Here is a 27,477-nt window from a genome sequence, read left to right on the forward strand (position 1 = left end):
TGCTCAGCATGGAGTCAGCTCCTCCCTCACCCTCTGCTCCTCCCCCTGGCTTGTGCTCTCTCTGTGTCTCTCTCAAATAAATAAATAAAATCTTTGTTTTTTAAAGGTGGGATTGTCATTGACTAAACTATTTCATAACTGAGAGATGTGTGCCAAAAAACATTGAGAAATGGGATTATATTTGAGATGAAGTCCTGGATGGTGAAGATTCCCATGGCCACTTTAAGGAAGTTGCAATCACAGAGAACAACAGTTATCCTTTGGGACAGATACTTTAGTTCTTAAGATTGGAGAGAGACTATTAATGGGGTAGATTAAGGGAGAATGAAAAGAATCTTTGTACTGTGCCATTCACTTTATACCTGGACTTCCCTTTAAAATTATGAATAATTTACTTTTAAATCAAAGTTTCATAGAAGAAAGACATTCTCTAACAAAGTGAATGGCTCCAAATGAGATAATGCTAATAAAAATGTTGGTGGTGTATGATCTATTAAATTTTTGAAATTTTGATTATAGTATCTGTCCTGCCTACCTCCTAGACTTTCAACTCTCTGCATGCAAAATTTCTTTGGAGGAGTAAATATGATATACAATATAATTTATGCTTCACAGGAGGGATCTTGAGGGAGTGGGTATATTGTTTATAAATATTAATGTTTACTGGATTTCATTGCATGCTTCCCTGTATTGCTATTTGTAATCTAATATGTGCCTATTCATTGCAGTTATATATATGCTTAGTCATTAAGATATGTGTGCTTATTCTACTCTGCCTCATGAATTGAAAGTATCATTAAAACAGAGAGCATGTTTTTATTATGCAGAGCTCTAGCCCCAGTAACTTTGTACTGATGGATGTAGTAGGTGCTCAATAAATAACTGTTGAATGAGTAGAAACATGCCTCCTAAATGCAATGTGTGTTTATAGTGCACACAATACATCTGTATTTACACCTTAAAACTAGTAGAATTACTGAGGTTATTGGGAGGGGGTATTTTTTGGAATTTAGATCTGCAGAATCAAATTTGGACATCATGTCTATGAATATTTAAAAAAAAGATGACTCACTTCTTTGTAATCACTACTCTTCTGACTTGAAACCAGATATATTGTAATTCAAAAATTTTATATGGGGAGTTTGAAGCATTCAGTACTGCACTGATAACTTAAATGCTATTTTTCTCTGCTTTTGTCTTCACTTAAAGTACCATCCAGGGTCATGTAACAATGTGATAATGTTTGAAAAAATGAGATTCATAATCAGATGAACCAAGGTGCAGTTCAGAACTATATACTATTTCCTACTTGCAAGCTGTTAATTTTACTAAACCTTTACAGCCACCAGTGAGCTTAGTTATATTCCTCTCAGGAGACTGTTGGGAAAACTAAATGTGATATAGTTCAGGTGCTTAGCGAGATACCCAATAGAGTAGCCTTTAGCTGTGGCTGTTACCATTAACATAGTTCATCTTTTAAACAAGTATTTTTTTCTGTTTTGTTTTGTTTGTTTTGTGTATCTGTATACGTGTGTGTATGTGTGTGATTTCTTTTACAGATGGATATACCACAGATGACATTGAGTTTTACTGGCGTGGGGATGATAACGCAGTAACAGGAGTAACAAAGATTGAACTTCCACAGTTCTCTATTGTGGATTACAAACTTATCACCAAGAAGGTCGTTTTTTCCACAGGTTTGTATCAGGGAAGAGGGTTAAGGGAAAAGGGGCTTCCACATAATTTGCAAAAGAGTCTATTTATATCACAACTGGGCCCCAGGGAAAGATGATGACTAGAAGATTTAGATCTGCTGCAAACTTTCAGAACCCCATCAAGCTCATTACTCATTTGGGAACCACGCACTTTTTCCCCAGGAGCCACTCCCAACAAAGCTGAGGGGGTTAGTTCTACTCTGCTCACCTACCAAGAATGGACTAATGGTTAGAGACAGAACACAAGGAGAAATAAAGACCCAGGTCAGAGTTGTTTCCCCAACTTTATGCATTCTACAGTACTCCTCATAATCCTTTGAAAAATACTGGGAAGAGTCAAGTCAGGAAGAGAATTCCACATTTTCCTCAAAGGTTAGGAATTTCTTTATGTAACCTTACCTCTTGTTTTGGAGCTAAAAGCCCTTCCAGATGTTGAGATTATCCTGATGTTTTTCCAGTGTTCCTCTTCCAGCATCGAGGCTTTAGGTTGTCAAATTTGGTTCCATCAGCACAAAATTTTAACAACAAAAAAAAGCTCAGGAAAGTAATACTTTGCTACATACTCATTAACGGGGAAAAAAAACAATAAACCCACACGAATATTTCTTTTTATGATTTCCCCAGGCACAGAAATAACTAGTACTGTAACTATACATTTTAATCCTAAGGACTCAGGCACTTTCTTTCCTGCAAACTACTTCAAGTAAGAGTTGTATGACTTCGTAAGAACACGAAGCTTCTAGCTTTAAAAAATAAACAACAGGTGCTTTGGTGAGTGCTGTGAAGTGTTTAAACCTGGTGATTCACAGACCTGTACCCCTGGGGATAAAAATATATGTTTATAACAAATAAAAAATTTAAATAAATAAATAAATAAACAACAGAAACTTTTCCTAAATTTGAGGTCCTCTGGATCCCTAATACTGTAGAAATGAATTCATACTTGAAATATTCTTACTTCAGTATTATGACACTTAATAGAGCCCAAGATGGCTAGATAGGCTTTCTTTCACTATTAGTAAGAATATCACTCCCCCCACACACTATTTATCAATGTGACTTTTTATATTCTAAGACTATGTTCAGTTACATATCTTTTTTATTTTTTAAAATATTTTATTTATCTATTTGTCACAGAGAGATCACAAGTAGGCAGAGAGGCAGGCAGAGAGAGAGGAGGAAGCAGGCTCCCTGCCGAGCAGAGAGCCCTATGTGGGGCTGGATCCCAGGACCCTGAGACCACTACCCAAGCCGAAGGCAACCCACTGAACCACCCAGGCGCCCCTACATATCTTTTTTAAAGAGAAATTCCCCAGATCATCACAATAGAAGGACCTAGCTACAGGAATCTGATCCTTTAGTTTCGTCTCTTATAAATATCCTTTGAAACCAGTGATTCTCCTCTGTTCGATGGGTCAGAAATCCCTTTAGCACTCTGGTGGAATCAATGGAATTAGAAACAAGTGTGATCCATACATGTGAAAACCTTCACAGAACTTTAGGGAGTTGCTGTATACCTGAAGCCGTGTCATTGATCCCGGAATTACAGTGAATTCTGGGGCTTGGGAAGAAATTACTAAAATATGATCAGACTTTGCAGCCTTATTCTTACATACAAAACCAAAAAATCTTACAGGATAGCCTTGTTGAGAAACAGCTGAGGGGGAACAAAGGGGCTATACCAAACTATTTTGTCTTCATAGTTGTAGAGAATGAGTGTCTTTGATCCAGTGCCGGAGGCTGAACAGGGAAGAGCTGGAATTCTTTTAATTACTCAGGAGTGTGGGTGTACTCAACACCGAGTGACTCTTGCTAATTAAAAGCCCGGTGTTCTCATACTACTTTTGCAGAAGAAAGTGCCCTTCACCAGGAGCTAAAATTGAATTTAAGAAAGATATACAAACTACTTATGGGCCTTAAAGGGAAACTATCTATAAATATTGATTGATAATGATGACGTTCTAAAATTGCCTTTCTAGGTTCCTATCCCAGGTTGTCCCTCAGCTTTAAGCTTAAGAGAAACATTGGTTACTTTATTCTGCAAACATACATGCCTTCCATCCTGATCACTATCCTCTCCTGGGTGTCCTTCTGGATTAATTATGATGCATCAGCTGCAAGAGTGGCATTAGGTAGGCCATTTTCTAACTGCTTATGGAGCTTGACACTTTGTGTCTACATGTGTGTGCTTGTGTGTGTGTATGTGCATGCACGTCCACTCACATCCTTCCCTTACCCTGGTATTTATGATGCATGACAAGACTGGACTGTGCGCATTACAAGAATTTGGCTGTGAGACTTTGGGTTATCTGATTCAGCATTAAATCAATTAAATACAAATTAAAACTCTTTCATGTCAAATTTAGTTAACCATATAACAGTAAGTAATGAAATTATTCCTATCAATTTGATATTTTTATTGAAGCATAGTTCATGTAATACTACCTGATAATTGTTTAATTTTCATTGGTGCTTCCTTACCTGGAAAGAGCTCCCTTCCATCTTTTTTTTTTTTTAATCTCTCTGAGCTGAAGACGAGGAAATGTATTATGTAACTATCAGATAACTAAAAAGACTTCTAAAGTCTTATTAAGATTTTGGAGTAGCATGGTAGAGGACAGAAGACAACAAAGTAAGATTGCTGGGAAATTATTCACAGCATCGTTTATCTTATGCTTGCTTTTTTTTTTCCCCTTATAACACCAGAGGAAGAGAATAAATTATATTTCATGAATATTTTTTATGTTACTAACTCCAGATATAGTAAATTATGATCTTTTACACAATTTTTATTATTTCAATTTCTGACTAAGCCCTTTAAAATGTTGGGCTGTTAACTCCTCCACTGTGATATCCCAATCCAATCATCACTTCCTTAGAGAAGTCATTCATTTATTCATTCCACAAATATTTGTTGAACACCTACTATGTGCCAAGCATATTGGACACTAGACATAAAGCAGCACTCTTCTAAGATACGGTAGCAGTAAAAAGACAATAAATTTATTTTGCTTATAATGTGTGAGCTATGTAATACAGTATGTCTATAGAGGGAAATATGCAAGGTAAGGGTTGGATTTGCCAGAGGGTGCAGTTTACAATAATCATTGTAAACTCCATTCAGAAATTACCAATGAAACTAAGACTTCAAGGAGACAAACTCACTTAAATGTCTAGATGGGAATATTCTGGCCGACTACAAATGACCTGAGGTAGGAAAGTGCCAAGAATGTCAGCAAGGTGGCCAGTGAAATGAAAGCAAGAGAGAGTTCAGGGGTCAAGATAATGTTGGAGAGAGGGAACTGCAAGATTATGAAGCAGTTCCAGGGTCATGATGAAAGTTTTGCTCTTATTCTGAATGAAATTAGAGAGTCACTGAGTGAAGACGTGACACGATCTGATTTCAGATTGAAAGGGATAACTCTGGCTGCTCTGTTAAGATTAGATTGCAGTGATTCAAGAACAGAAAGGAGAAGTAATGACCTCCTGGACTAGGTCTAGTGCCCTGTGATATATTCTCTTAAATACTAGAGAACTTCCTTTTGTAGACCAGTGCAGATATAATTTATATTTATTTGGTTTGTGAGGTCTTTTTTCTTCATGGTATTGAAAGATACATTGAAGAAAGGTCCATATCTAATTTTGCTTCCATTATACCTGTGATATCTCATACAATGAATGATGTTCAGTAAATATTTGCTGAATAAAGTAATGAATGGAATTTGTAAATATCCTCTTATTCCAAAGTGAAGAGTCTGATGTCATTTTTATGTTTATTACAGGAATAATAAATTATTCACTTTTTCAAAGAAATTTGTAAAGTGTCTTTTGATGTGAGTGATTTTTCCTTGGTCAGAAATATCTTAAAATAAGATTGAGATAAAAAGCAAAATCAGCACTGTCAGTTTTATGACATACATGTTGAACAGGGTACCCTGCAGTTGAAATAATGAAAATATAAATGAAACTGGGAAGTGTTCAAAACAACTGATATTATAAAAAAGATACAAAAAATCTAAAATACCTAAAGCAAAAACAGAGTTTTTCTGGCCCTGCTCAGAATTAGATGGGCAAATTTATTTTTTCTATAGCTATTTTATGAGCATGTAGAAAAACAATATAAAAATTATCTTTTTAGAGCAACAAAATTAAATCAGAGAACTTACACTTCCAAAAAATCATAGACATGAAATTTAACTCCACTTTCTGAGTCAGAAAGATCCCTATTCAAATGTTGATCATACAATTCCCATCTGTGTGATCTTGATCTCTGGGCTCTATTTTTACATCATTATTTTGCTGCAAAACTGGACCTTACCATACTCAGGACTTTGGACTCCCAGTGCTTTTACCCAGCATACCTTCCAATTGTAGAGGCAAACTACTCTTCACTCTTGGTGATGACCACTCAGTGGAATGAACAATTATAACCTGACCCAGTATGCCATGTCCCGTAATCTTAAAATGCTTCTATACTGTTTATTGTGCATTACGTGCCCAGCTGCCCAATCCAGAAACACAAGGGCTACACACCGGACTCTCTGTTATCCATCATTTCCAGCTTTGATGTTTTTATAGTCATTTGTCTGTATTATCTATATAATGCATTCACTCATTTCAGTACTATTGTGATTGTTTTAATTTATTTTCTCTGTATCACTTAGATAATTCTGAAAAACTAATAGCTGGTATTCTTCATTCCTGTCTTGTATGCTTTCCTTCTATCATTCACATGAGTACCAGAGCGATTGTCTTAAACACAATCTATACCTTGCTTCCCTGCTTGAAGCTGGTCAGTGGCCCCACCTCACCTTCGGTTTTAAGTTCAGACTCCCCAGTTAGGCTCTGTATATATGGCCCTCCATTATGCAGCATTACTTAATCTTCACTCTCCTCACCATGCTTCCCGTCATATCCTATAATGTACCCCATTCACTTCCTTGAAATGGTTTTGATGGACCATATTCTCTCTCCTTGACACACACAACATACCTTCATAAAATCTCTCTCTACCACACCTTGAGCTCTAAATCCTTGATCGCTTGGGTATCTCCCACTCGTCCTTCAGGACTCAGCTCCAGAGTCTCCATCTCCTGACCTCTCCTGCTGCATCACGAGGCTCACCTAGGGTCTTCTCAATATCCTCAACATTCACCCTATACAGACGTCTGCTGTGGCATTTAATTCACATCTCTAGCCCCTCACCAGATATCTAACTGTAAATATAAAAATATAAATAAAGTAAAAGCTTCCAAGTGATTAATTTTACTATAAATTCATGATTTAAATGGCCTCCAGGGTCTATCACAGCACAGGTATGTAATCAGTACCCAGAAAGTATTTTGTGGCATACATGAATGAGTGAAAGAGTACAATAAACCTTTGCAACTATGATAAAAACAGCAAGGAAGCAGGGATGTTATTCTTTTAACTCTGTCATTTTTTTTTTTTCAGGAATTACAACTGTCCTTACAATGACCACGATCAATACCCACCTGCGGGAGACGCTCCCTAAAATCCCTTATGTGAAGGCCATTGACATGTACCTGATGGGGTGCTTTGTCTTTGTTTTCATGGCCCTTCTGGAATATGCTTTGGTCAACTACATCTTTTTTGGGAGGGGACCCCAACGCCAAAAGAAAGCAGCTGAGAAAGCTGCCAGTGCCAACAACGAGAAGATGCGCCTGGATGTCAACAAGGTAAATTCAGAGGGCAAGCCCTACTTGCTTCCTAAGCTTATAGAAGAACGCCAGCAATATAGGTTAATGGCCTTGTTTAATGAATGAGGAAAGTGAGGCCCAGAGAAAAGAATGGGTAGTTTTTCCAAAATCATAAAATTAATTAGTGGTGGAGGCACAATTATGGCCCAAACTCATGATACAACATTTGGATACCCCTTACGTTAACAGTAGGGTTGCCCAAAGCATAGTCATCTAAGAACTACCCTTGTGACTTTTTCCATATATGAGTATAATGTGTACTATTATTTATTTTATATTTATTTACATTTTCTCCCTTTAAATAACCAAAGAAGGAAATTTTATATCACTTAAATCAGTATTACTTGCTGGAAGACAATCTTAAGTGAGAAATATGAAACTATGTTATTAAATTCTAGGCTATACTAGATGAAGACCCTGGGCCTGAGCCTATTCTTTGATTTGAAAGGGAGATAAATAAGTACAGAGATGTATTAAAGAGCCACCAGCAACAGATGAGGTCTTTTCTCTTTGAAGTCATCAGAGGATAGAAAGATAATGGAGGGGAGAAAGAATAATTTTCTCCCTCAGTGACAGATAATCACTTAATGCCTTGCACATGTACCACTTAAGATCACTGAAGCACATGACTGTAGGAGACTGCCAACTTGCTTAAGTTACGCCTAGTCAAAGAACAATTTCCATGCAGTTGTAAACCCTGTTTAATCTTTAAGGCAATGGTTCTCAACCTTGGGTGCCAAACTGACTGACTGTGAGAGCATTAACAAATACTGAAGCCTGATTCCTTTTCCAGAAATTCTTATTTGAATGTACTAGAATATGGCTGGGCATCATAATTTTTAAAAATTCTTCAAATGTCATTCTAATTTGCAGTCAAGATTTAGAATCTCCCTTTTGAGGTTTTTGACATCAGTCCCAGTGGATCTGTCCCTTTTTACTACCCAAATGTGACTTCACCTGGCTTCCTTTATCTAACTCTCTGTATTAAACAGAATATTTATGTATGTGTTTAATATTTATATTAAATATAATTTATTTTTATAAATTTTTATAATTTACAAAGAATATTTATATATGTGTTTTCCCATAGTCCAAATTTAAATCCTTCAAAATAGATTTAAAAAGGTCTATTTTAATATCTGCTGTAAATAGTGTTTATAGAGTAGTGTGCATAGTGTTAAATTTAATAAATAGTTCACTGTTACCAGGAGAGTAATAATACTTTTAAAACATCTAGAATTATTAACCGTATCAATCATTATTTAATTGACATTTTAATATTTCTATCTTCAAGTGATTTCCAAGGATAGCACACCATAAATAATCTCTACAGTTGAATTTTATTTAGAACAAACCCAATGAAACCTTCTAACTCACTGTTTTTACATATCCATAGGTCTCATTTTTGGGAGGCAGGGGGCTATTCTCTAAGAGAAGACAGTCCTTCTCTGGGAGATTATATTTTTAATAATGCATATTTTAAGTATGACCCTTGAAAGTTAATGAACCATGGGTCTAGAAAATTGTCAATTTCTTTACAGTGCCTGAGTTTTCACTTATTAGAATCTGTCAATAGTTTCCAACCTAGCATTATGGTTCTCTCAAGCTGTCAAATGCAAGAATACTTTATAAATCCATTCTATGATTTTTCTGATATAGTAGCATTAGTTAAATAAATAAATAAATAAATAAATAAATAAGTAAAACTATCTCATAGGACTGCATTTTGAAATGAATCTAAATCAATTGCCTAATGAAATGCTGACTTAATAAGATAACATCTGATCTCTTTTCACTTTCATCTACCCTATTTTTTTAATACCAATTTGCATTTAAATGATAAATTTACAAGCCGGAGAGTGGCAGTTTTATAGCAAACTGAACCTGGAGAGCTTCAGAGTTTAAATTCAATGTACTGAGACCGAGATAGAGAATGGTTCACTGAGCAAATACCCCACAGTGGTGAAAAGCCCATCCTCTTGGCTGAAGTTGAACCCACAATTCCAAGCATAGAATATGAGAAAACAAAAAATATATCAGAGCTCTTCTAGTACGGTGGTTCTCAAAAAACAGGTGATTTTTTTTTCCCCCAGAGCATCTTTGGCCATGTGTGCGGATATTTTGGATCGTCAAAACTGGGAGGAGGGAATTGCTCCCAGTATCTAGAGAATAGAGACCAAGGATGCTCCAGACATCCTTCTGTGCATTAAACAGCCTCCTCCTAACAAATAACTCTCCAGCCCCAAATGTCGATGATGCTGATGTTAAACAGCCCTGCTGTAGTCCAATCCTGTAGTGTCAAGCATAGGAAACTGAGGCCCAGAAAAATATAAGATGCTTGTCCTGATGCAAGTGGTTTCTCCACTATCTTCAATCAAGATGTGTAATGTCAAGACATCAGAAGTTATAATTAGCACAATGGTTCTGAACAAGTATTTTGTAGTCAGTTCCAGCATTTACCCTCCATTTACAGTTGTGTGACTATACATACTAAACAAACAAATAAGCAAGCAAGCCTCTCTGACCCTTCAATTTCCTTATCCGTAAAAATGGGGTTAATTCCTCTCTCATAAGTTATTATGAAGATTGTTCATGATAATATGTAGAGAGGATAACATAGTCCTCAATATATGGCAAACACTCTGTAAGTGATAAATAGTAATAAAATATTAAAATATTGTAAATAATAGGAATTATTACTTTTTAAAGTAAAATTTACAGTCTCCAGACATATAGCCAATGCTTGTTTTTGTATTTTACAGAGTAAATATCTAGTATATAAGGAGCAGTCCCATTCCTGAAAGAGAGTACTATCTACAGAGGAATGCTTCATGTTAGAAGTTTTAAAGTCAATGCAAGGAAATAATTTTCAACACATATTAGCTATAAAATCTATAGCAAACCACCTGCAAAGTTTATCATTTCTTAGGCCAGAAAACTTAGAACCATCTTGATTTAAAACAAAACAGTGACCATCTGACATTCCATACTCCTATTTTTTTTTTTTTTTTAAGCCAGCATGAAGGATTAGAGATCTACTTGGGGCTCTGATTGCACATCACTTTCTTTTGTGTTGGCATCATGAATAATGCCACATCAAGAATGTCCCTTCTTTTCAACTGTAATTTTAATTTTTTTTCTTTCTTTCTTTCTTTCTTTCTTTCTTTCTTTTTTTTTTTTTTTTTCCTAAAGCTGGGGCATAAATAATCAGTTAAGTATTGTTGGATGCTCTGGAAAAATCAGTCACTAGAAAAGGGATTGACCTTTTCAGCTTCCCTTGATGGTTTCCTAGAGACACAGACAGCTTGTCAGATCATCTAAAGTGATTTTTTAAACTGTGCTCTGTCCTGAGGTCAGGGAGGGATGAATATGGGAAGCCTAGCCAGGTGGGAGCCAACTGTTACTCAAGGACATACTTCCACATTTTTCCAATCTCTTCTCTGTACTGGTTTCCGGTACCTTTTTAGTTTAACAAGAATATATGCAGCTCTTAAAACAATTCTTATCTTGTCATTCAACTGATGCAAAAACTAAGGCTCTTAAGGAGAATAAAATATCCAAGGTTGCATAACAAAATTAATAAAATTTCTGAGACTTAATCTGGCTTTTCCAGTCTATCTGGCATACATTCTGCTATGCCAACAAGTACAAAAATGATATGAAATTTAAAAGCTGATTCCACATTAGTCCATATATTCAATTCAGTTAATTTCACCTAAAAAAATAAAATTTGTTTACAAACGAGAGTCCATGACCAACAAACAGTATCACTTTCATTGTGTTCATGTAACAAATTAGGTTCTAAAATACTAAGAATTTTAAATAAACCTCAAACCAAAAAGAAGTCTACATAATATTTTTTCCAAGTGTCTTCCGGAGTTGTTTAATTATATTTATATATACACATATATAAATATGTATATATATAATATATAATAATGATATTATATATTAATAATAATAAAATATATAATAAATAAAATAATAATAAATATATATGTATATATATAAATATATATATATAAAGAGATTTATAATGTCTTATATATATAATCTCTACCCTAGTGTTAGGAGAGCCTTTCCTATTTTCCCTAGCATTCTTCTATTTGTGTGTGTGTGTGTGTGTGTGTGTTTCCTTATAGAATTTGTTCTTGATTAATTTCACTTCCTTTTCTTGCTTGTGCCTTCAAGTTTTCAACTCTCCTTTCTTCCTTTAAGCTTTATGTTGTTCATTGTTTATTTTGTTTCCAATTACCAAATGTATGTATATTTGAGAATTTAGTTGCTCCTGCCGTTTCACCACCTTGACTCCTACAAATCTGAAAAGCCTCCAATACCTTAATTGCTTTGAGGGACCCATAACCACCAGTTTTCCAAATAAAGCCAAAAAGATCTCAATTTAGGGAACGTTCTTTATTCTGCATTTATAGGTGTTGCGAGTCTCTGTGTTGCCTTTATCCATTGTTCCTAATTTTTTTGTTATGCAAAGCCACTAAAACCATTTAAATCTATTCATTTCTAGTGCTTGGAATTAGTTTTTTTTTTTTTAAATGATATATTAAAAAAATACAGGTAATTCAAAATCCTACTCTCTGTTAGCATCAGTCTTTCTAAAGACCAGTAGCATTTATCAATATCCAGTTTACTTTAACCACAAATCCTAAACTACTGGCATCAGTTGACTTAATTAGCACATTCTCTACTTTGTTTTCCAGATTTTTTATAAAGATATTAAACAAAATGGGACCCAATATCGATCCTTGTGGGACCCAACTGGAAACCTCTCCCCAACTAGACGGACTACCAATTACGATTTCTCTCTGTATACGGTTAGATAGCCAGTTTTTAATCCATTTATTTGTATTTCTGTTGGAGCCAATTTGTTTAGCTCTTCCCTGTAAAATAATATATGGGGTCTTTGCAGATAACCTATGGACTTATATCCACAGAGACTTGGAAATTACTTAAATGTTTTCATGAGACCCAAATGGGATTTTCCTGTTTGTTTGTTTTTGGGTTTTTTTTTTTTTAATATAACTATAATGAGTTTCCATTCAGTCATTATTATTGTGCTAGAGAAAGAAACCAAGTGCCTCGTATTTTGAGATTCCTTTTCATTTGTGCTGAGAGACTAGAATATCATTATATACTGTGGCATTTCTTAGTTTTCTCAGTGGTTCTGTTGGTTAGTGGAATAGGTGGAGAATTATACATCCTTTCTATTGGTTGACTCAGAATTTGAGGACCTGTATTTTCTGGCCTAGATTATTAATTTATGCCTAGGGATGTTATGTTTGCATCAAGTCCTTGTTGCTTTATTGTTATATATTTTACAAATAACTATTACCTTGGTGGACTCGGCAATGTTATAATGATAGATAAAAGGCAATAATTAAGATTGTTTCTTGTTATACCCTTGACTTAAATGAATTCCAAAGAAAACCCTTTTTTTGGGGGGGGGGGGCTAATACTTACAGTTTAGTTCCTCATGTGTTTGCAATTCTTAATTGGCAAATTGTCATTCATATTACCCTCCACATTGGAGGAGGATGAGAATTATCGCCATTCTACCTTATCATCCACAATTTATCCAAACTGCATTTTTAAAAAATTTCTATTTCTTGGTGAGGCAGTGAATGATAGTGAATGCCTGTGAACCTTTCCTATGAGGACTTGATGCTTGATAAGCTGTTATTGTATCATCTGAGTATCATGTTCTTCTCTAATTTTGCTGTTCTGACTCAAGTTTCCTTAATTCCAAATATTTATTGCGTTTGGGGTGGGAGAAAGGTATAGTTTATCTATTGAATTATTACTCTGTTTTGGTGTTTTTAAACTGTCTTTTAACTTTATTACTTGTTGTGGTATGCATAGTAACAGAGTCTGATAAGTGGTGTTAGGTAGATTCAAGGAGAAGAGATATTTGAAATTTTGCCATCACTAAATTACTCCTAGTCCCCTAAACATCCGGCCCCTACTGTGTCTGTTCTCTTAGGCAACTTCATTTGTGTTGTGCTGCTGCTGTTGTTTTTAACTCTAGCTACTCTTGTTGAAATTTAAGTAGACTGATTTGGTTGGGCAGTATTCTGGGTAGAATGCTAATCATTTAGAAAAAAACACTTTGGACAGTTGGAATTCGGGTTTATAATGAAAACAATTGAAGAATGTTGTATTTTTCAAAACCAGAACCAAAGTATACTGCATGATTGTTCTAGTGACTTGGCAAAGTTATATGAAAATTCAGGAAAATCCTCAGATTGTGAGAATATTTTAAAGACAATTTGCCTCTTTGGTGCATTAAATTTTTCAGTTGATGACTTAAAAGAGTTGTTGATACTCTCTAGTACCGATTTAGATCCTAATTTCCTAAGAACTCTTTCCCTATTTCATTAAACATTATGTTAAAGAGAATGTTCAATGACTTACATTGAAGTATGAATCTTAATGTCTTCTGCTTTTATGCTTTTTTGTTGGTGGTGGTTATGTCTTTATTCTGTTCTTTGAGTTCTCTTTTAAGTTCACATTTAGTGTATGAAATAAGGACTGGCATTGAAAACTTTGAATAATGAGCTAATAAATCTGTAACCTGTAAAAACATCAAAATGTATGTGACAATCCTCAGAGGCAATAGGGTCCGCTGGGGAAATGGTGGCTTTTAGAATCAGACTGAACTGGGTTTACATTCAGGCATGGTCTTTTATGAGCTATGTGACATTAGATATGTTTAACCTTTCCATCCTTCAGATTCCTCAACTGAAAACTAAACACTAATTTCTGCCTCATGGAGCTGCTGAGAGGGTTAAATGAGATAATTCTATAAAGGGCCTTATATAGTACCAGACAAAGAGCACTCAGTAAATAGTTATTATTCTGGAGAAGATAACAGAGAATGTATATCTTTCTCATTTTTTTCTTAGTTCTATTACTATATTTCTAATTATAAAGCTAATTCATGACTTTTTTAATGTATAAAAGACAATGAAAACTGTCTGTACCTCCTCACCCAGGTATTGTTAACATTGCCTTTTATCACATGACATACTTTTATTTAAAGAATTATGCTCTCCTATTTTGCATACTGCTATATTCCACTTCCTTTTTTGTACATTCAAGTATAAATATACATCATTTCTAGTAGCTACAAGATATTTTATTGATATATGTACCATAATTTATGTCATGAGCACTTGTTAGATATTTAAATTGTTTCCAAGTGGTTTTCCATTATAAATAACACTAAGCATTCCATTGGTGACATGTTTGTACACCATTGATTCCTGATATATTGTTTAAAATGGAATTTCTGGGTAAAAAAGTATGTGCCTTGAAAATGGTGACACATTATTGCCAAGTTGTTCCATAGTAAAGTTCTGCTGTAGTTGACATACCTACTAGTACCATATGAGAATATGGCGGTACATTCACACACACACACACACACACACATACATGATGTCACCCAGCCCTTAAAATGACAGAGAGACAGAAAACTGATGCCTGTGTCCAACTGAAAAAGTGTTAAAGAAGTGAAGGTAGAAGAATCCAAAACCTACGTCCTCTCCATTCAAAAGCCATAGAGAGAAGAAAAAAAAAAAAAAAAGCCATAGAGAATAACATGGCAGTAGAAAAACAGAACAGAAACAATCGACACTCAACTCAAACTGAAACTCTGCAGAGACAGAGATGCATCAGCAGAGCCAGTATTCATGCAAGAAGAATCCAGACAAATCCACCCAAGCTATGTTTGAGCAGATGGGGAGATCATTAGACGCATCTAAGCAAAGAAACAGCATGGCAACTCTACAAGAAAACTATAAATTACTCTGTCTCTGTCTTCTCAGGTAGAGAGGGAAAGGAACTCAGGATGCTATAAACAGATAACAACCCTTACTGGAAAAAAATACTTCAGGATAAATTAAAATATCCTTAACAAAAGTTTTTCTCACCAAAATTTGAAAGAGAATATGAAACAAAAGATCATGGATGGGATGATAAACAAGATGTGCTATGCAGTGATTAAGAAGGCAAAAGTGAAGACAAAGCAATCTTCTTAGAAAATAGTAAACAGTGAGAAAGAGAGTAAGTGTGGCAAAAAAAACAATGCAGTGACACAGAGTTCAGATTGTAGAAAATTGTGCCAAATGGAGAGAAGAGAGATGCAGAGAGAAAAACCACTTAGAAAAAGACATAATAAATATGTAAAACAGGTAGGAGATTAAACATGCAGAATCATGTTGTTAGTATAGAATGGAATAAAATGGAATAGAAAAAATCTGATGTCAATAATTATAATAATAAGGAATACTTATTGAATAACTTTGCTGTTTTTAGACACTTTACATATATTACAACATGATGTAGTTCTTATTATTATCCTTTGTTGTAGTAATTATAATTTTGCAGATGACGAACTGAGACCCAGAGAGTGTAATTAACTTGCTTAAGGTTAGACAGCTAAGAAATGGTTGAACAGAAAATATGACTACAGACTACACTCTTAACTAAAATGCTAGACATTATATATTTATACATATCTGTGATGAAATTAATCGGTAAGCTATAAGGATATACTGGGTTCCAAGGTTAAAAATTATATAATCTCATTACCACCTTGTTATATCCTTCTGACATTACTAAACTTCCAGTCAGAAATAATAGCTGATTTCTAAGGAAGGAAAAAAAAAAAAAAAGTTAGGACTCAAACTACTCTATAGTAATATTAAATTTTGTAAAATAGTGGAAAAATGTTATAGGGCTCTGAGGGGAAAAGAATAAACTAAGAATATTATTGTTGATAGATAAAGGCAAAAGAAAATAAACTATCCTCAGTATTCAAGATTTAGTAAATAGAACATCCACGAAACCTTATTTAAAAAGGGTAATAAAAAAGTCTAGCTCCGGGGCACCTGGGTAGCTCAGTGGGTTAAAGCTTCTGCTTCCGGCTCAGGTCATCTCAGGGTCCTGGGATCGAGCCCCGCATTGGACTCTCTGCTCAGCAGGGAGCCTGTTTCCCCCTCTGTCTGTCTGCCTCTCTGCCTACTTATGAACTCTCTCTCTCTCTGTGTCAAATAAATACATAAAATCTTTAAAAAAAAAAAAAAAGTCTAGCTCCAATTAAAGGTAGTCCAAGTAAGGAACCTAAGAACAGGAAAAGCCAGTGTGCTAGCATTCAGAACTAAAGACGGCATGTCGATCTAAAGCTATATAGCTTTAAAAATTAGAGTTATAGACTAAAAGATAATTCAGTTATTTAAAAAAACTAAATACTAAATATTATATAAAAAGAATAAATCAGGATGTGTATTCTTGAAGAGGGATAAAGTGTTGTTTCCTAATTCATAGCGAGGACTCGACATTTATTCTTTAGGGCTTATGAATCAAGAAGTTGAAGATTAAGGATGTTTAAAATTAACATAGCTATAATTACTACAATTACTACAATGGTGTTTCTTGAAGGGTGCACTATAGACCGCCTACATTAGGGTCATCTGGGGTGCTTGCTTAAAAAGTAGATTCCAGGGGCACCTGGGTGGCTCAGTGGGTTAACCCTCTGCCTTGGGCTTAGGTCATGATCTCAGAATCCTGGGATCAAGTCCCATATCAGGCTCTCTGCTCAGCAGGGAGCCTGCTTCCCCCTCTCTGCCTGCCTCTCTGCCCACTTGTGATCTCTCTCTCTCTCTGTGTCAAATAAATAAATAAAATCTTTAAAAAAAAAAGTAGATTCCACTTTATTTATGAGATATTATAAATCATAATTTTTAGTGGGACAGCTGAGGAATCTGCATTTTATCTCCCAGATCTGTCGCATCCACTGAAACATGAAAGTTTAAGGATTGGGATCCATGTGATGAACTGACAATTCATCGTATACAAACCTCAGATAATAGGAAGGAAATAAAGAAAAATGAAGGTAAGGTAGCTAAGGCTAGATGTCAGAAAAAAGGATAAGGACAATTTAAAAGGAAATTTAAAGAATAAATTAAGACAATAGAATTAAGACCAAGCTTGTCTTAACTGCTATATATAACTAGAGCACCTAATCAGTTTACCTATCAGAAGAGTAAGATTGCTAGATTAAATTAAGCAACTAAACCCAACAAAATGTTATTTATTAGAGACACCTCTAAAGTAAAGGTATTGAGAAATATTCTTTGTAAAGTCACAGGCAAAAACAATTGAGGCAAATACAAATACAAATCAGGATAACTGAGGATTGGATATTGTTACTTTTATATAGTATTAATATTAGGACTATAATATTAATATTAGAACTATTATTACATTATAATAAGGAGGTAAAAAATATCGACTGAGGGATATTTTATAATAATTGCAATCCAAAATAAAAGTGTTATCATTGATTAATAATTTATATGCAACTCATAAAATTAAACTTGAAACAGCATCCAAATAAAATGATAGGAAATAAAAAGAGAAAGTATCAGAAACATTACCTGAGTAATGTATTTAGTAAAGTTTATTAGTTATATAACCTTATTTTTATACAACTCATGTCAGATACAATAAAAATTAATTTGAAAAACGTCTAGAAAATAATGGCAATTTAAAATACTGTCTAATTAATTCCAAGGGATGTGATTAAAATAATGGTGGGAAAGTTATAGTTTCAAACACATTTCTAGCCAGTAATTTTAAAAAGTGAATTCAATGTACAATTCAAAAGTTAAAAAAAAAAAATCAACAACATACCTAAAAGAAGCAGGAGAAAGTAATTAATCAAGGTCAATTATAAGTTAACAAAATAGAATATTGGAATAAAATAACATAAAAATAAATCAGTTCTCCATAGTGTATATGGACCACATCTTCCTTATCCATTCTTCCGTTGAAGGGCATCTTGGTTCTTTCCACAGTTTGGCGATTGTGGCCATTGCTGCTATAAACATTGGGGTAGAGATGGCCCTTCTTTTCACATCTGTATCTTTGGGGTAAATACCCAGGAGTGCAATTGCAGGGTCTTAGGGAAGTTCTATTTTTAATTTCTTGGGGAATCTCCACACTGTTCTCCAAAGAGGCTGCACCAACCTGCATTCTCACCAACAATGGAAGAGGGTTCCCCTTTCTCTACATCCCCTCCAACACATGTTGTTTCCTGTCTTGCTAATTTTGGCCGTTCTAACTGGTGTAAGGTGATATCTCAATGTGGTTTTAATTTGAATCTCCCTGAGGGCTAGTGATGATGAACATTTTTTCATGTGTCTGATAGCCATTTGTATGTCTTCATTGGAGAAGTCTCTGTTCTGCCCATTTTTTTATATGATTGCCTGTTTTGTGTGTGTTGAGTTTGAGGAGTTCATTATAGATCCTGGATATCAACCTTTTGTCTGTACTGTCATTTGCAAATATCTTCTCCCATTTTGTGGGTTGCCTCTTTGTTTTCAGAAAGGATGAATACTCAACTTTTGTAGCAACATGGACAGGACTGGAAGAGATTATGCTGAGTGAAATCAGTCAAGCAGAGAGAGTCAGTTATCATACGGTTTCACTTATTTGTGGAGCATAACAAATAGCATGGAAGACATGGGGAGATAGAGAGGAGAAGGGAGTTGGGGGAAATTGGAAGGGGAGGTGAATCATGAGAGACTATGGACTCTGAAAAACAATCTGAGGGGTTTGAAGTGGGTGGGGGGGAGGTTGTGGTACCAGGTGGTGGGTATTATAGAGGGCACGGATTGCATGGAGCACTGGGTTGGTGAAAAAATAATGAATACTGTTATCCTGAAAATAAATAAATTTAATAAATAAATAAATAAATAAATAAATAAATAAATCAGTTCTTTTGGGGATGCCTAGGTGGCTCTGCAGGTTAATCGTCTGTCTTCAGCTCAGGTTATGAACCCAGGGTCTGGAAATCGATCACCACATCAGGCTCCTTCCTCGGTGGGAAGCCTGCTTCTCCTTCTGCATACTGCTCCACCTGCTTGTGCACACGCTCTCTCTCTCTCTCTGTCTGAAAAGTAAATACATAAAATTTAAAATAAATAAATAAATCAGTTCTTTTAAGAAAATAGAATAGGGAAATAATAGATCAAGGAAAAGCTTATTAAAGAAGCAAAGAGAGGGCTAAAGTAGAAATTTTTTAAAAGCACAATTATTGTTTCTTTTAAAAGGTGAAATAAAAAGTAATTATACAAAGATCTCAGAATATGTAAATAAAATATATGACATTCTTAGAAACTATAAATTAGCAAACTGATCCTAGCAGAAAAAGAAAACAAAAAGAGCAATTACCAAGGGAAAAACAAAGAAAACTGACAAAACAACGTAACCCCACTCCAGCCTAGAAGGCTTTAGCATTAAGTCTCATCAAACATTATAAGCAAATACTTTCAGGGGCAAAACCATATCGAAAAAAGCAAAAATATATGAAAATAAGCTATGGATTCATTTTATTAATGACTATTTCAGTGGAGAAAAAAATCTTTAAATATTAAGTTTAATCCAAAGAATATTAAAAGCAAGCTGCAACATAAGCACGTACTGTCATCTCAAAATAAAATTATAGTTTTAAAATTATAGTTTTTTTACTATATGTAAATATACATATATACATATATGTGTGTGTATATATATACATATATTTAATTTACATTATTTACATTGAAGAGGTGAAAATTTTTTCATCCTTTAAGTAGATTCCCAAGAGACATTCAAAGTTATCTTTTGGATTCAGTATTCATTTTTGGTTGTAAATTTAAAATACATTAGAAAATTGGGAAATTATGGATATTTTTCTTGCTGTTGCTTTACTTCTCTTCATCTAGCAAAAAGCTCTCCCTTACATTTTGTCTTAGGGTAGAAAAGCAAAGCAAGGACAAGAAATGGATGCTTACCATTCACACTATTATTTAATTTTGTAAAAATTACTAGCCCGTGAAAATTATGTGAGAGAAAATAAAGAATATTTAAAAAGGAGGGAAAAAGTTTCACACTTAACAAAAAAAAGAAGAAAAGAGAGAGAGAAAGAAAGAGAGAGAAAGAGAAAGGAAGGAAGGAAAGACTGATTGTGGGAGAAATTTTTAGAAACCACATGAGAAAAAAAGGGAAGTTTTCACAGCTTTTCTATATAAAGAGTATATAGATAATAATAAAAATATTGGAAGGAAAGAAAAGATCCCTTTTACTACTACTAATTTTTTTTAAAAAAGATTTTATTTATTTTATTTGACAGATAGAGATCACAAGTAGGCAGAGAGGCAGGCAGAGAGAGAGGGAGGAGGAAGCAGGCTTCCTGCTGAGCAGAGAGCCAGATGCGGGGCTCAATCCCAGGACCCTGGGATCATAACCTGAGCCGAAGGCAGAGGCTTTAACCCACTGAGCCACCCAGGTGCCCCTAATAATAAGTTTTTGATGAAAGAAAACTTTGCTTAAAAAGCTTATTTTTTAAAACATGGTAACATTTTAAGAGAATCAGTATATTTCTAAATTATTCTATGAGTTTAGTGTAATCCCATTGGATAACCAATGGCTTCCTTCGTAGTTTTGATCTTTAGTGGTTTGTTTTAGAACTTTGACACAGCAATTCTAAAGTTTTTTTTTGGAAGAAAAAAAAATGTGAAAAATCAGGATTGTGAAAAAAAGAAAAAGAAAATAATACCTCTACCAGAAGTTTAAATGAATTATAAAATCAGAGTGATTAATGCCATATAGTACTGAATCAGTGCTATCTAAATAAAGAGCATAGAAATTGCCTTAGAAAAATTAGAAAATTAAATTATTAATAAAAGTATCATTTAATGTCATTGGGGAAATGTGAGTTACTTAATAACAGTGGTGAGTAATTGGATGGTCTGACCATTTGGGAATATTTAAATGTAATACCATACATCTAACCCATCCTTTCCTCTAGATTAAATTCTATACAAATTAAAGAGCTAGATATTTTTAAAAGAGGAAAGATACATAAAAAGCAGAAAATCATGTATAAACATTTTTATAAACATGTATTAGGTAAAATAAGACAGGAAATCTAGAATCCAGAAAAGATTAATATATTTGAGCTTGTAAAAAATGTTTAGTTTCTGTATTTTCTTTTTCTCTTACCATTCTTATCAGGTAAAGCTTTTTTTTTTCCCCCACAAGAAACATAATTTTTTGCCTTCTTTCTAATTATCAATTGCTTTTCAAAACACATGTTTATAGTCATTTAATAATCCCACTTTTAAATCCCACTTTTTGAGGGGAAAAAATAATCAAAGTGTTTCTAAACATTTTTTTAAGATTTTTTTTTTTTTTTTAATTAGAGAGAGAGCACCAGCAGGGGGGAGGAACAGAGGGACAAGCCAACACCCTGCTGAGCAGGAAGCCCAGTATGGGGGGCCGGGACTCCAGGACCTCCCAGAACCCAGTGATCACTACCTGAGGCAAAACAAAGGCAGACATTTATCTGACTGAGCCACCCAAGTGCCCCTTTAATGATTTTTTTTCATGCATCTGTTGCATCTGTCTGTACTTTTATATGAGCAGATTCTCTTTCTCATTTTCCCTTCAGAAGTATTGATTATTGATTTCTCTTCACAATTTATCATGGGTATAATCTTTTTTAACTTGCATTTCCCACATTTGTTAAGCAATTTAGTAACTTTTCATATATTGATATGGTGAAATCAACATCCCTGTGAATTGCCTATGGTTACTTTTAAAAAAAAAAAATTTTTATTTACTTATTTGAGAGAAAGCTTTGTGGGGTAGGGGCAGAGGGACAAGCAGATTCTCCACTGAGTAGGGAGCCCAACATGGGGCTTGACCTAGGACCCTGAGATCATGACCTGAACCCAAGTTAGATGCTTAACAGACTAAGCCACCCAGGAACCCCTTGTCTATGTTTACTCCTATCCATTTCTCTTTTTTCAGTTTTCAGAGGTCTAAGTATAATAAATATACTAACCATTTATTAGTATGTGCATTGCAGATATTTTTTCCAAGCTCTCAATCATTCTGTAACAAGTCTTCAATTTTTATATTGTCTAATTATTTATACTTCTGTAATTTCTGGAATGGATAAAAATTATTCTTGAAACTCTAGGTTAGGCATATGGTCTAATGAATTTTTCTGAAGTTATTTTTTCCTTTTCATACTTAATTGATTATTTCATGTTTTATATTTAATTCATCTTAAATAATATATTATTGTTAGTGCAAGATAATGGTCAACTTTATATTTTTCCAGGGATAAAACCAATAGCACAAACACTATTGTATTAAAAATCCATTTTCCCAGTGGTTACATTTGGAGAGTGGAATGGGATGATAAAACATTCCCATTTTTATGTCTTTTTTTATTGTTTGAACTGTTCTAATGAGCACACATTATTTTTAAAATTTAAGACAGTATGTGAGTGTGTACATGTATACATATTGCCACTCAGTTTGCCAGTATATTCCTATGACCCACTTATTACCTTCTCTCTTTCTTACACAGAGACACACACCCTTAGGCACCATACCTACCACACCCCTACAGACACAAATCACACACATACAATTCCTACTTTTCCCAATGCTTTATATATCACTTAGCCAGAATAATCCAATTACATGTAAACAGCACATGCTCATTTCTAATAATTATTGTTATCAGAAAGAAAAAGAAGGAAGGAAGGAAGCAGGAAGTAGGGAGAGAGAGGGAAGAAGAAAGAAAGAGGGAGAGAATGGTGTGGGCTGTATAGTTAACAGCCTGCCTCGGGAGCAGTCAAGCCCATGCTGTCTGACGTTCTTGTCGATGTCACCAGTAATACAGTTAAACAAAGACCTCCACTGTTTTTCTTTAAGCTTGGACATGCCCATGGATGCCTGCAGATTAAAAAATTCATCTTCTACCTTGGTACAGCAAAATGAAATTCAGATGACTTGAGATTTAAGTTTTAATTCTGACACGTAAGCCATACTTGTAATATCCGAGAAGTCAACCTCTCCTACAAAATAAGGATGTGATCGCCAAGATCTCATCCATCTTAAAAATTATGTGGTTCTAGAATGTTTACTGAGCCTTCTTGCCTGAAATTCATTTGTCCCATAGCCTCCTTTTGATTAAACCTCCTTTCACTTATTTCTACTACAAGCAATTGCTTATTAATTTAAAAATTTACAAACAGTTGTACAGAGTTTATATCATACTCTGTGGTTAAAAACCATTTTATTTAATAACTTTCCTTTTGGAAAAATGTGGAAAATGCCTATAGAGAGAAATACTGCAAAATAATTTCCTGGGTTAGGAACCACTAAAAGTACTATGAATTTAACCCCTATTCTAAAATTAACTCATCTAAATAAGATGTAATTCTTTCATTGGATATATTAGAATGTAATTGAATAGTAAGATACAAAGAGGTGGCAGGTTGCCAAGCAGGCAGTTCCATTAGATTATGAAAATATTGTGCCCTTGTGTAGTATTTATACTTTTTCAATGTGTTTCAATTATCTCAAGAATAACCAGATACATAGAAGGTAAATATAATCCCCATTTTATAAACGAGTGAATAGAACAGACAACTAGGCATTCATTGAGGAAACACATTTCCAGGACCAAAGCCCCTTGAATCTTATTGCCATGTTCCTGTCCATTACCTGGTCAGTTTCCCTGTTGAGTCCCTTCTTTTTTTTTTTTTTTTTTTTTAAAGATTTTATTTATTTGACAGAGAGAGAGATCACAAGTAGGCAAAGAGGCAGGCAGAGAGAGGAGGAAGCAGGCTCCCTGCTGAGCAGAGAGCCTGATGTGGGGCTCGATCCCAGGACCCTGGGATCATGACCCGAGCCGAAGGCAGAGGCTTTAACCCACTGAGCCACCCAGGTACCCCAAAATGAGTCCCTTCTTCATTAGAAAATCTGGTTATTTCCTGTCCTATCAGGAGGACAATATTTATCATCTGTGACACATTTCCCTTCAATTAAGTTTTTTCCTAAAATGAGAACAACTAAGGACTTAAAATTTGAAAACATATCTGTTCTGTCCCATGTTGCCAGTAAACAAAATTTAGCAAACAAAAGAAAAAGTGTATATGTCATACTTTGTGGTTTTTCAAAATGCTAGTAATACTTTGCCTCTTCAGGTGCTCCATTCCATTCTAGAATTCAAAATACAATACCACTACCATGTTGTTAGATTGGTACTGGAAGTCAAACCCAACTTGTGGATTATTAACATAGTCTTTAAGGAAAAGATATGTGATAGTTTTCAATTTTAAGACGAAGCATCACTTTTGAAGAGCTCCTGAAGTTAGTATGAAGAGCTCCTGAAGTTAGTATGGTACTTACCTATACTATAAACATGTAGCTTCTTTCCTTTTCTCCTTTATAAAAAACTTGCCAATGAATTAATGGTGTATTTTGTAGTTTTTGAAATCTCAGATTTTAGGAAATGTAGTAACAGTTATAGTATAATGAATACAATTATTACTGAGAAAACTCTGGCAAGATTATGAATTCTTAATAGAATTCATAAAAATAGAAAAATAGAGAACCATGTGTTCCATGGGCAGCTATGGGAATTAAGGATGGGCATTAAATTTTTATTAACTATCTATTAATATAAAATTGTTAAAAAACAAAACAAGTAAAGTACCTCTAGCAAGTCTTGTGCTCCTAAAGAAATTAGAAATTTTTTATGGCCTCTGCTGAGAAGAGGTTTACAGAATTGCTTGATGCTTGTTTAATTTTGGCAAAAAGCACCAAGAGAAACATAACAAAAATGGAAGCTGACATAATTTCGAAATCTCCCTCAGCAATAAACAAGCTGTCTCTTTTGCCTGTTGATACCACTACTAGCTTCAGCTGCAAAAATTTCTGGAAGCTGGACCAGCTTCAAAGACCCCACAGTCAGTTTCTTCCACTGAGTCCCAGACATTGCTATGACTCTCTACAGCAGGGTGACCATCTCTGAATCCGGAAGCGCATGCATGCCAACCCAGGGGCCAGACTGGGAGTGCCCCGCAAGAAGAGTCCTCAGCAGGGAATAGTGCTTTCTGGAGCATTTCACACTTTCTCACCCCCCTCAGGGTTGTTTACTTCCGCAGTTGAGAATGTTGGTTCTCTGATGCCAACAACATGGGCTGCATTCCTCTGACAGTCTTTCGGATGCATGTTGCTCCCGTCACCACAGCTCGAAGCAGCAGGGTAGCCTTAAACTTTTCTCACAAGGGTCACAAATGTGTTGGTCATTCAGCAAGTTTATCAAATTGTTGCTCTCGGAGAGTACCACAGCTGTTAAGAGAACAGAAACACCCCGCTTCATCAAAACTACTCAATTCTGAATTTGAGACAGTCCTGAATTTAAGGCACATAATTCTCACTTATTAGATATGTCAGCCTGAGAAAGCTCTCTGAGCCTCAGTTTCCCAACTTTTAAAATAGAGCTTACTGCTCTACCCTCAGGATAGTAAGGATTGCAGGAGGAAATATGAGGAAGCACTTGGAAAGTAAGCATTTCTTAAGCGCTAACCTCAAAATTGAAGTTTATTATGAAAAGGAACATGCGCATAACTCTGACTTTTCCTATTTCTCAAGATTTGTTTCTGAATTCAGAAGCAACTGTCTCTGTCAGCCAGTCTTATGGAATAGTCCACTGCCCCTAAAATATTCTTTTAAATTATATGACATAATCAGAATGAATAGTACATAGTACACGTGATAACATGCTACAGAGTTTCTCGCTACTGAGGTGTTAACTTTAAATGCATGTTCTGAAAAAGCTTCACAGAGTAAAAGGCACATTCCATCTCAGGGGGAAAAAAGAGCAAGGAGCTCTTCTGTCCTGCCAGGATATACATGGCTATGACATAACAATAGCAATTTAACCCTTAATATGAGCTGATCTTCTCATTTTATAAATGAAGAAGCTGATATCCAGAGAGGTAGATTGACTATCCACAGACACACAGCAATGAAATAACAAAAATCCCAATTCTGTAGCATAACCTGCCCATTGTCAGCATTGCCTCTCACTCCTTGACTTGATTGTATTTAATAATTTGATCTGCATCCTTCCTCAATCCCTTGCATTTTTCTACAATGTACTCTAACAAATACTAGTAAACAGGAAACCATTCTGGTGCATTGGAAATTGTTTCATCCCAGATCCTCCCCCGTATGTAACATTGAACAAAACATTTCTGAAATACTACTAATATATCTAAAAAGGTAACATTTACCAAGGGTTTACAAGTTATTTTAACTTAAATTTTTACTGTCCAATGCCTCAGAGTAGCATTTTATAGGGGGTCATCCTCAGACCACAATATCAGAATCAATACTTTAGAAAATGCAGAATCCCAGCCCATTCCTGGATTTACTGAATCAGAATTTCTGATGACCCAAGAATTTAAATTTTAGCACATTCTCCAAATGATTCTGATGCTCATGAAAGTTTGAAGCTTGTTAGTTACTAGATATTCTTATAGTACTCTAAAATTTTATTGGTGACAAAAGCTGAGGTCCAGAGAAATAGCATATTCAGCCACATAGCTAGTAAGTTGCAAACCTAGGATTTGAACCCAGGTCTTTTGTTATCATCATCATCGTCTGAGGGTTTCAGTATTTGACACAGAGTCTAGCTGATATTCTTTACCAAAGTATCAGCTTAGATTTGATGTTCTTTCTTATCTCCATAAATTCATAATTTTCTTCATTTACTAACTCAACCTACAGCCTGCATTTTGTAAAGTTTAATCATTTACTGTCTACCATCATCTGCAGATCTCAGAGACAAGGGTCATTTGGTGTTAAAATGGAACAGAGAGATGTTTGATAAGGCTGTGTCAGATTAATAGGAGCCTCCCAACAAGGGTTGGATGTGAGAGTAGATGGTGCATTTGGCAAACTCTGGCTGCAGTAAATCACCATGAAATTGGCTAAATGTCCAGGAGTTGTCGGCCACCACTGTACAGGAATCCCTGACTAAAGTGGATTTAATCACTCTCTCTCCGGTTCACTCTCCCCCTGGGGTTTATCAAATCAAGTCAGTGCCTTGATTGTGATTAATTCAGCATTCTGAAAAGGGAGCACAAAAAGTTACCAGTGGACTCCTC

At 34.9% G+C, this 27,477-nt stretch overlaps 1 protein-coding gene across 8 annotated transcripts in view; it reads left to right on the forward strand.

Moving 5' to 3' along the window:
• Positions 1 to 27,477, forward strand: part of GABRB2 (gamma-aminobutyric acid type A receptor subunit beta2) — a 239,180-nt gene that overhangs the window by 190,559 nt on the left and 21,144 nt on the right. For 7 of the 8 annotated variants that reach the window (XM_032337114.1, XM_032337115.1, XM_032337120.1 and 4 more), the window contains 4 exons: positions 1,560 to 1,697; positions 3,695 to 3,847; positions 7,170 to 7,414; positions 12,151 to 12,264. In XM_032337114.1, the coding sequence (XP_032193005.1) occupies positions 1,560 to 1,697; positions 3,695 to 3,847; positions 7,170 to 7,414; positions 12,151 to 12,264 (650 nt within the window). The remainder of the gene's footprint in view (positions 1 to 1,559; positions 1,698 to 3,694; positions 3,848 to 7,169; positions 7,415 to 12,150; positions 12,265 to 27,477) is intronic. The other variant, XM_032337122.1, reaches the window with a different exon arrangement.

The sequence above is a fragment of the Mustela erminea genome, chromosome 3 (assembly GCF_009829155.1).
Source record: "Mustela erminea isolate mMusErm1 chromosome 3, mMusErm1.Pri, whole genome shotgun sequence".
Taxonomy (NCBI): domain Eukaryota; kingdom Metazoa; phylum Chordata; class Mammalia; order Carnivora; family Mustelidae; genus Mustela; species Mustela erminea.